This window comes from Wolffia australiana, chromosome 1 (genome assembly GCF_029677425.1).
Source record: "Wolffia australiana isolate 7733 chromosome 1, ASM2967742v1".
Classification (NCBI taxonomy): domain Eukaryota; kingdom Viridiplantae; phylum Streptophyta; class Magnoliopsida; order Alismatales; family Araceae; genus Wolffia; species Wolffia australiana.
This window is the reverse complement of record NC_135835.1, coordinates 12,246,286-12,255,403: the sequence shown is the minus strand read 5'-3', so window position 1 is coordinate 12,255,403 and position 9,118 is coordinate 12,246,286. Positions and strand designations below refer to the sequence as shown.

The window sequence follows — 9,118 nt, the reverse complement described above, 5'->3', positions numbered from 1 at the left end:
TTGGCCAACCCAATTCTGGATTGGAACTGATAACCACATAATATGGGTATTCATCATGGGCCCATCCTATCTATACTTTGAACAAGCACTATGGTCAAACTCCTAAACTCTACCCCACATTCAACCAGCTGATCCTGGTTGATTGCCTCATCCTAACAGCATTTATTCTTTTTTTATATTTAATGGGCTATCCCGACAATTAAAAAACTCTAAAACTTCAACGAATAATCCAAATGATGTTTTTGAAACACGGAAAAATGGACACAGATACTAACAAGTCAAAAAAGGAGCCAACGGTTGACCTCAATCGGATAAGACTGACGACGTGGAACTTGTCCTCGTCAGATCAGATATTTTCAGACTCGTCTGCAGTGATCTCAGCCGTCGAACACCGGCGACTGAATCCGACGGTCGAGAGCTTAGATTCTGACAGCCCTTATCCACGCGGCTGAGACGCGTAAGATCTAATCTCAGCCGTCCGATCAACTCCTCCTTCTTCCCTCATCTTTAAATTGCCCGGAGAGGAAGCGTATGATCAGATCTGCGATCGACGAAGAAGAAGAAGAAGAAGAAGAAGAAGAAGAAGAAGAGATCTGACCATGGAGGTGATGTCTGGGAGATCGGCGTCGGTTCTTAATCCGCACGCTCCGTTGTTCGTTCCAATGGCGTATCGAGCGGTGGAAGATTTCTCCGACGATTGGTGGGCTCTCGTGAAGACCACGCCCTGGTTCGGTGATTACTGGGTTCGCGAATGTTTCTTGAATCAAGCCGAGTGTCAGGCCAAAGAAGACGACGACGAAGCCCTGCTTCTCGAGATCGAAGAGATCTTCAAAAGCTACGATCGAGGTGAGCAGAAACGCTCCAAAACCCTAGGTTTTCTTTCGATTTTGGGTTATTGATTTCTGGGTTTGTTCGTCGCGAAGCGGTCGAAGAAGTGGGGGAGGAGGAGGACGAGAAGGGGCAAGGAATGGAGATGATTGTGAGGGGGGCGGACAAATGGCATGGAAGAGGAGATCAAGGGAGGATTCCAAAGTACGCGGAGAAGGTGCCGAGGATCGTGAAGAAGGTGCCCAGCCCACGCCCCATTCAGCAGCCCCGCTAGAGCGGCTGCCATGATCGCCGTCTCATTGTATGTGAATACGAACAATAATCTAGAAACAGAAGAGAAACAATGGGATGGCTTCTCTGATCCTGTCTCCTGTTACATTTCACTTGCAAGTTTTAACCAAAGTCTTCATCTTTCTTCTCAAAGTCAACTCTTTTTTCGCTCTCCTTTCCTGTTCGCTGTTTTTTATCGAAGTTAAGGACAAAGGGACATCTGGGTACTTTCTTTTCCTCTCACCCAGTATTTGTCCTCTCTTTCCTGCCCGCTGTTTTTTATCGAAGTTAAGGACAAACGGACATCTGGGTTCTTTATTTTTCTCTCACCCACTTATCATCTTCTCTCATTTTTTTATCCGTCTGTGCGCGTTTACTGGGAGAGAGAGAGAGAGAGAGAGAGAGAGAGAGAGAGAGAGCGAGATCAAGATTTTCTCTTTTGGCGTCTATGTCTATAGAATCTCTTCTTCTTTACGAGGAATACTTGTTCCAAGCGATATAGAACTAGACTTTTCTCCGGGCAAGGAGGAAGAAAAGAATACAACGAACGAATCTACGAGAATATCCTTCAGAGACCCAGATTATACAAGCTTGAGATCTCACCCAGATATCATCTTCTCTCTTTTTTTGTCTTATCAGGACCTCTGTCAGTCTGTGCGAGTTTATTGAGAGAGAGATAGTGCGAGAGCAAGATTATCTCTTGTGTCGTTTATGACTAGAGAATCTCTTCTTCTTTACAAAGAATACTGGTTCCAAGCGTTATAGAACAAGACTTCTCTCCGGGCAAGGAGGAAGAAAAGAATACAACGAACGAATCTACGATAATATTCTACAGAGACCCAGATTATACAAGCTTGAGATTACTCTTCAGCGGAGGGACTCGAAGAACTTGTCCTCCGTCTCCGCTTTCGCCGGGGGGAACGCGATTCGGGTTTCTTGCTGCGAGAATCCGCCGTTGAAGAGCTGAGCGAAATCGAACGGTTTGTCCCCGGAGGAGGCTTGATCTGACGGTGGAGGAAAGCGTGGGATTCCGAGACCGGGGGAAGGTCTTATGGCGACGTTGTTAAGGTTTTCGATGGCGGGGCGGGTGATGTGGTTGAGTCCGTAGCCGCGCGCTGGCGGGACGTCGTGGTTGTGCTTGCCTTCGTAGGTCGTGATGACTGCCTTGGGATCCTGCGACGCCCTCTCGACGAGTTTCCTCACCGGACACCCCAGGCTGGTGCACTTGTAATAGCTCCTGAAGTGAAGAGCGAGGAGAGTTTGATCAGATGATGATGATGATAATCGTGATGATGATGATGATGATCAAACGAGAAGAGCAAGACGAAAATAAGAAGATGGTTAGATGGAGAATGAAGACGCTACAGGACGGGGAGGATGATGAAACAGAAGAAGCGGAGGAGGATGGAGAAGAAGATGAGGAGGAGAATGAAGAAGAAGAAGAAGAAGAAGAAGAGAGGAGGATGATGATGAAAAAGAAGAGGATAAAGAAGAAGAAGAAGAAGAGAGAGGATGATGAGGATGAAGAAGAAGAAGAAGAGAGGAGGGATGATGATGAAAAAGAAGACGATAAAGGAGGAGAAGAGGAGAGAGGAGGAGGATGAAGAAGAAGAAGAGAGGATGATGATGATGAAAAAGAAGAGGATACAGAAGAAGAAGAAGAAGATAGAGGAGGAGGAGGATGAAGATGAAGAAGAAGAGAGAGGAGGTGGATGATGAAGAAGAAGAAGAAGAAGAAGAAGAAGAGTGAGGAGGTGGATGAAGAAGAAGAAAAGGGGGGAGGAGGATAATTTTGAACAAGAAGAGGAGGAGGAAGAAGAAGGTGAAGAGAGAAGAGAGAAGAATATGAAGAAGAAAAAGAGGGAGGAGGATAATTTTGAACAAGAAGAGGAGGATGAAGAAGAAGGTGAAGAGAGAAGAATATGAAGAACAAAAAGGGGAAGGAGGAGGAGGATTTTGAACAAGAAGAGGAGGACGAAGAAGGAGAAGAGAGAAGAATATGAAGAACAAAAAGGGGAAGGAGGAGGAGGATTTTGAACAAGAAGAAGGAGGACGAAGAAGAAGGATGATGAACAAGAAGAAGAAGGGGAAGAAGAAGAGGAAGAGAAGGAAGAGGAAGATCAATAATAATACGATAGCGATAGTAATGAAGAAGAAGATGATGACGATAAGGAAGAAGAAGACAATGGTTATGGTGATGGTGATGGTGACGGCGATGGTGATTATGAAGACGAACCAAAGAAGCAGGTGATGATGATGATGATGAACCATGAAGAGGAAGATAGAAATAAAAGAAGAAGAAGAAGAAGAGTCTGGACGAATAAGAAGCTAGAAGCAAACAACTGGCTCCAAACCTCGGGTTAGGATTGCCCTTCACCACTTTCTGCCCGTACTTCCTCCATCTATACCCGTCGTCGAGGATATCAATCTCGCTGATGGTCTGCACAACGACCTTAGGCTCTCTCGCCGTTCTATTCCCAGACCCGGAAAACCCCTCGTCGTCTCCCTCTTGCTTCCTGCAGACTATCCCAAGTTAACCCCACCACGCCCAACTTGATCGAAATCCACTTCCAAAACTCACCTCCGTTTAACCTCGGCCTCGCCGTCGTCCAAGTCCTCCTCTCCCGACCTGCTCCTCAGAGAGGAAATCTCCACCTCGTCTTCCTCGAACGAGACGGCGGAGTTCTCCGGCGCCAGAAACTGCGCAAGAGAGCCCCTTCTCGCGGCCAGCGGCTTGGGATGGTTATGAGCTTCTATGTAAACAATCTTCGTTATCTGGCCTTGGAGATTCCTCTCCACCTTCTTCCTCGACGGGCAGTCCCGGTGGGTGCACTTGTAGTAGCTCCTCGGGTTGTCGCACCCCTTCACCTGCTTCTGCCCGTACTTTCTCCAGCCATACCCGTCCTCACATATCTGATCCTTGACGCTTTGCGCGCCATGGATAGAACGAGGAAGCTCCGTCGCCCATGGCTGCTGCCACAAACTTCTTCTTAGAACACCCTTCAAGGAAGGGAAACGAAAGGAAAGGAAACTCCAACGGAGAAGAGTAGAAACCGACCTGGAGAGCTTGCCCGGGGGAGTAGTTGAAGACTGAAGCGGGCCTTTCAGCCGACCCCGTAGCGAGAGAAACCCCATTGAATCCACTGCCTTCCTGCTTGACTGCTTGCTGCTGGAAGCTCGCCTCGCTCGACGGCAGGATCTGCAGAAACCGAGTTAAGAAAAAAAAAAAAAAAAACCAAGCAATCGTTCTAGAGTGGATTTTGCGAAGTGGGAGTTACATTAGACGAGGAGAGGAAGAGCGGGGAATCCAAGAACTCCGACGGGGTGAAAGGAATCGACGGTTGTTGCCTCCCGTCTTGGTCGTAGAATTTCAGAAGGTCGGAGAAGGAGACGGAGAAATGAGAGGGAGAGAAGATGTCCGAGTTTTCTGCAGCCTCCCCGCTTCCGCTGGAGGAACCCATTTCCAGAAGAAGAACAACAACAACAATAACAAGAAGAAGAAGGAGAAGAGTTTGGATTGACTACTGGGAAGAAGGGATTTGGTTTTAATGGGCGTTTGTGGGTATCTTCTGAGAAGGTGGAGCCGGGGTTTGACCGTTGAATGGGTGAGTCAAAGCTTGTGGCTCTGGCCGGAGTCCGCGTATCGGTACGAAGTCCGTTCTCATGGCTTGAATATTTCAACGGAGAGAGAGAGAGAGAGAGAGAGAGAGAGAGAGAGAGATGGATGTGTAGCGAATCAGCGACAGAGGGAGAGAGATACGGACATGGGAAGTGATGTACGGAGGCTGAGATGGGCATTGACGAAGAGATAGAGATGGACATTAAGGGACTGAGAGATTGGCGAGAGTCAATATCTTTTCTTGTCTTGTCCGCAGGAGGACCGGCTTGTGATTTCTGACCTGACCAATTCACGTATGGTCGTTTTTCTCTCTCTCTACTTCTCTCTTTGTCCACTTCTCTCTCTCCACCGTTCTCTCTCTACCACCTTCTCTCTCTTTGACTATTTCTCTATCTGCTACAGACACTCTCATACTTCCTCCCACTCTCTCTCTGCTCCTCTCTACTCTCTATTACTCTCTCTCTACTACACACACTCTCTCTCTACTCTCTACTACCACGCACTCTCTCTCTCCTCCCCTTTCTCTCTACCACACACACACTCTCTCTACTCGCTACTACACACACTATCTTTCTACTAGCTACTACACACTCTCTCTCTCTCTTTACTCTCCACTGCACACTCTCTCTACACCCCTTTAACACTCTCCCTCTCTCTGTTCCACTCTTCTCGACTATTATCTCTTCCTCTTTCTCTCAAATATCTACTACTCTTTCTCTCTATCTCTCTCTACTATTATCTACTGCTCTTTCTCTCAACTCCTCTCTATCTCTCTCTACTATTATCTACTGCTCTTTCTCTCAACTCCTCTCTCTCTCACCCACTCTCTTTCTCAGGGAAGTCCTTCAAGAACCAGTCAGGAAATGAACGGATTGCCGACCGCCAAGTAATCACCAAAACATGATTAAATTAATCATCGGTTAGGTTTCTGGCCCTGCCGGCAGCTTCCAAAATCTGATGGGTTTGGAGTCAACCGCCTGAGACCGCAAAAATCAAAGATCAGTGGCCAATAAATACAATGGTCCAATCAAATTACCATCACAATAAAATTCAATAAAAAAAACTATTCATAGAAATTATTTCACCGTTGAAACTAAAAGAATAATCAGCATTTCGAAGGAAGATTTATAAATGACTTTGCACCTGGAATGGTTTGTCCCTCCATTGAATGAGACACCCACGGGCTTCTAAATGATCTATGAGATTCTTCGGCAGAAGGGACTTGAATGACACGTGCAGCTTCACTCTTGCGAGTCCGCCGCAGGCCAGAAGCGCCGTCGCCAGACCAGACACAGTCAGGCCTCGCACGTGCACGATGATCATGCTCTGGAGGCAGGACAGCCCCGCCAGAGCCAGCAATCCCACGTCCGTGACTGAGCAGTGTGATAAATTAATCTAAAAAAACACGAGAAAAAAATGACTGTTTTTAGAAGAGTGTCGAAGTATAACATCCTGCTTAAAGATGAAAAGTAGCACCCTCGCTATTAAGTATAGCTTTTAGCACAGTTGGAAAGCAATCTAATAGAAACGAATTGAAAATTAACAAGAGTGAAGGTTTCTGGATGATCGGCTTACCTGTCTCAGGTTTTGAGACGAACTGGCCAGTGGGATCATTCCAGAATCGTCAATCTTGACGCATTTCTTAACGTCGAGCTTGACGAGCTGCTTACAACCGAGCGCAATTGAGGAGAGGCCTCGGGACGAGATCTCAGGACAGCCTCGGATTTCAATGATTTTCATCTTCGGGCATTGCGACAAGAACAGCAGAGAATTATCCGTGATTTGCTCGCAGTAGGACATATTGACCATCTCCAATCCTCGGCATCCCTTGGCAATCTCTCCAATGCCATTATCGGTGATCCCAACTGACCTGATGGCGCAAATTATCAGGGAATCATCAAATCTGATTCGTCTCTTTTGAATGAAAGTCGTAATCCACCGCATCAATCCGGTTAAAACTTTACGTACTAGAAAACTTCAATGTCTAGTGTGGATGTAAGTATTATTGAGAGGCAACATCGTCCCAAAAAAAGCATGTATAAATTATCCAGGCGTGATGAAATGACAATGACGGGATTTGGAGATGACGAAGATGAATATTAATGATGACAAATGGACAAAGAAGATTCGTCATCCAGTTTCCAAGAGCTGACATCATCATCATCCTCCAGCAGTTGATAAACAAAATGCCAATGTCATTATCATTGGTCCAAGCAAAACCATGGCGAGACAACGACAATAACAGTGATGATAATGAATTCGTCAAAATCATGATAATGGCGAGATTTAGTGATAGCATTGATGATGATGAATTTGTCACTTGGGAATGGCAAATGATGATGAATTCGGCACCCCCAATTCATCATCTGCAATGAAGATGATGATTCGTCATTGCCGCCCAGTTTTCCAAGAGCCGTCATCTTCATCATACTCCATCAATTGATAAACAAAAATTGTGAAAATGACAATGGCGAATGTATTGTGATCCGCCACCCTTGATGGCATTATACACCAATATTTCTCTCGATTTTATGCAGATCGATTGAGGCGACAAAATATCAAACCTGTATAAATCTAGCTCCCGTAACCTATGACAATGCATTCCTACGTGGCCGAGTCCTTCATCATCAATTTTCAAGCAAAGCCCAATTCTCAACGCGACAAGTCGTTGACACCCTGAGATCGCCTTTAGACCTGGAACCATGGAATTATCTGAATATGAAATACCAGAGAGCACTAACATCGAATAAAACGAAGATATAAGTCAAATTGGTCAACCTTCAGAGTCTAATTCATTGTCAGTTAGGTCCAGCTCTTCCAATAAACGGCAGCGCTCTCCTACCCAGAGATAGGCTTCCTTCGAAACAAGGGTACATGATTCCATCTTAAGACATCGCAACAACGGGCATGATCTGGTAATATTTTCAATAGAAAGTGAAGTAATCATCCGACAGCAAGTGATGTCCAATTTCTCCAGGCCCTTGTTTTTTCCCACGATTAAGGATAAACCTTCATCGGTGACACCCAAGCTTTTGCATAAGCTTAATTCTCTCAGAGACGAACACGAATCTGCCACGGCTTTTAATCCAGAACTCGAAAATCGGACACCATCCAGATGGAGAGATTGCAAAACTGAAATCTTCTGCAAGTTATTCGCCAAAGAATGAGAAACCTGCGCACCAGCGGAGGAGAAAGCATCTCTCTGCCGTCAGCTTCGATCCATTTTTTCTTATTTTGCAACGGAGGAGTGGTAAGTCTTCAAACTCACAGAGCCACAGTGGGATAGGCTGAGATCACGTAGACGCACAGCTCCTCTTGTAAAAGAGGGTAATCCAAGGTGAGCCAAATGCGGGGAGTTTGACAGGTTTAAGGTCTGCAGAGGAGAACCAATCATCATATTTCCAGTTATTTAACATTGGGTTCAATCATGGCGAACCCAAATCCAACGGAAAAATAAACCTCATTGAATCTTGAGAACAATAGTATTCTATATGAGTTGCAGCACAAGGAAAGTACCACGAGGGATCGGCATTCCTTTTGAATAGCAGCGAGACTGGCATCCTCTATCCCAAGGCAACCTTCGAGGGATAGAAACTGTAAGTTCCTCAACTGAAAAATTTGCGGAAGACACTTCCCAGTAACCTGAAAATCGTGCAAAACTCGTATGATAAGTCCTGACCGCCGAAAAGAAAGCATAAAAAACCCAGAAGAACTGTAGACCCAGAGCGGAGAAAATCGCAAGAAATCCACCTACCTGAACGTAGGATAAATCAAGAGAACGAATCTCCCTGCACTTCACCGCCACGATCCCGATCGAAAGATCCGTCACGCCGAGGCACCATCTCAAGCTAAGCGCCTTCAATTTCGGGCACCCAACGGCGATGCAAACGAGCCCGATGTCCGTGACCCTCTTGCACCTGGCCAGAGACAGCTTCTCCAGATTCCTCGCCCGGGCGATCGTCGCCGCCGCGCTGTCCCCCAATTCCGTCGCATTCGACAGATCGATCTCCGCCAGAGAGGGACAGCGGGCAACCAAGGTCTCCAACCCGGCCTGGGTGAAGGACCGCGATCGGGACAGATCGATTGAGCGGAGAGCTGCGCCGGCGGTGATCGCCGTCGCCGCCAAGAAATCGTCGGACACCAGCGGGCAGAGGGAGAGATCGAGGCGGGGGACGGCGCTGTACCGGCCGAGCACGGCGGAGAGAAGATCAGTAGGGAAGGGTTTCAGTACCTTCCGATGGCGAGATTCCACGTCGCGCCATGATCTGCAGACCAGAGAGAACGCCTTCTTGTCGCCCGAGCTCGAATCCAAGCAATCGAGAATCAAGAACAGAATCTCCTCCGCCATGGCCTCGAAGAAGACCGCTTCTCCTCCGTCGACGCGAACCTTCTTCATCGCCG

The 9,118-nt window shown here is 46.9% G+C and overlaps 3 protein-coding genes across 4 annotated transcripts; 1 reads left to right on the top strand and 2 right to left on the bottom strand.

The window, feature by feature from the left end:
• Positions 1 to 530: 530 nt before the first annotated feature.
• On the top strand, positions 531 to 1,251 carry LOC144706889 (protein EARLY RESPONSIVE TO DEHYDRATION 15-like). Its single transcript, XM_078579972.1, has 2 exons — positions 531 to 846; positions 924 to 1,251. The coding sequence occupies exons 1-2, from the start codon at positions 600 to 602 to the stop codon at positions 1,100 to 1,102; spliced, it is 426 nt and encodes a 141-aa protein (XP_078436098.1). The 5' UTR covers positions 531 to 599; the 3' UTR covers positions 1,103 to 1,251.
• Positions 1,252 to 1,845: 594 nt separating this feature from the next.
• On the bottom strand, positions 1,846 to 5,434 carry LOC144706880 (putative WRKY transcription factor 26). 2 transcript variants are annotated; one of them, XM_078579951.1, is made up of 5 exons: positions 4,377 to 5,434; positions 4,157 to 4,297; positions 3,680 to 4,071; positions 3,453 to 3,614; positions 1,846 to 2,335 (listed from the first exon to the last, which is right to left on the bottom strand). In XM_078579951.1, the coding sequence occupies exons 1-5, from the start codon at positions 4,557 to 4,559 to the stop codon at positions 1,966 to 1,968; spliced, it is 1,248 nt and encodes a 415-aa protein (XP_078436077.1). In that variant the 5' UTR covers positions 4,560 to 5,434; the 3' UTR covers positions 1,846 to 1,965. The 2 variants fall into 2 exon arrangements, with proteins under 2 accessions (XP_078436077.1, XP_078436087.1); XM_078579961.1 differs by having other exon boundaries at positions 3,680 to 4,068.
• Positions 5,435 to 5,575: 141 nt separating this feature from the next.
• Positions 5,576 to 9,113, bottom strand: LOC144706870 (RNI-like superfamily protein). Its single transcript, XM_078579941.1, has 8 exons — positions 8,472 to 9,113; positions 8,234 to 8,359; positions 7,986 to 8,090; positions 7,496 to 7,889; positions 7,282 to 7,411; positions 6,293 to 6,587; positions 5,861 to 6,112; positions 5,576 to 5,694 (listed from the first exon to the last, which is right to left on the bottom strand). The coding sequence occupies exons 1-8, from the start codon at positions 9,111 to 9,113 to the stop codon at positions 5,638 to 5,640; spliced, it is 2,001 nt and encodes a 666-aa protein (XP_078436067.1). The 3' UTR covers positions 5,576 to 5,637.
• Positions 9,114 to 9,118: the final 5 nt, after the last annotated feature.

What these genes read in the sequence shown, in the direction of transcription:
- LOC144706889 (XM_078579972.1), top strand. Translation starts at nt 600, where the DNA reads ATGGAGGTGATGTCTGGGAGATCGGCGTCGGTTCTTAATCCGCACGCT. An exon ending in CTTCAAAAGCTACGATCGAG is followed by an intron (nt 847 to 923) that starts GTGAGCAGAAAC and finishes TTCGTCGCGAAG; the next exon opens with CGGTCGAAGAAGTGGGGGAG.
- LOC144706880 (XM_078579951.1), bottom strand. Translation starts at nt 4,559, where the DNA reads ATGGGTTCCTCCAGCGGAAGCGGGGAGGCTGCAGAAAACTCGGACATC. An exon ending in CCCCCGGGCAAGCTCTCCAG is followed by an intron (nt 4,072 to 4,156) that starts GTCGGTTTCTAC and finishes AGTTTGTGGCAG; the next exon opens with CAGCCATGGGCGACGGAGCT. An exon ending in AAGGGCAATCCTAACCCGAG is followed by an intron (nt 2,336 to 3,452) that starts GTTTGGAGCCAG and finishes TCTTCACTTCAG; the next exon opens with GAGCTATTACAAGTGCACCA.
- LOC144706870 (XM_078579941.1), bottom strand. Translation starts at nt 9,113, where the DNA reads ATGAAGAAGGTTCGCGTCGACGGAGGAGAAGCGGTCTTCTTCGAGGCC. An exon ending in TTGATTTATCCTACGTTCAG is followed by an intron (nt 8,360 to 8,471) that starts GTAGGTGGATTT and finishes CACGATTTTCAG; the next exon opens with GTTACTGGGAAGTGTCTTCC. An exon ending in GCCTATCCCACTGTGGCTCT is followed by an intron (nt 7,890 to 7,985) that starts GTGAGTTTGAAG and finishes GCTGGTGCGCAG; the next exon opens with GTTTCTCATTCTTTGGCGAA.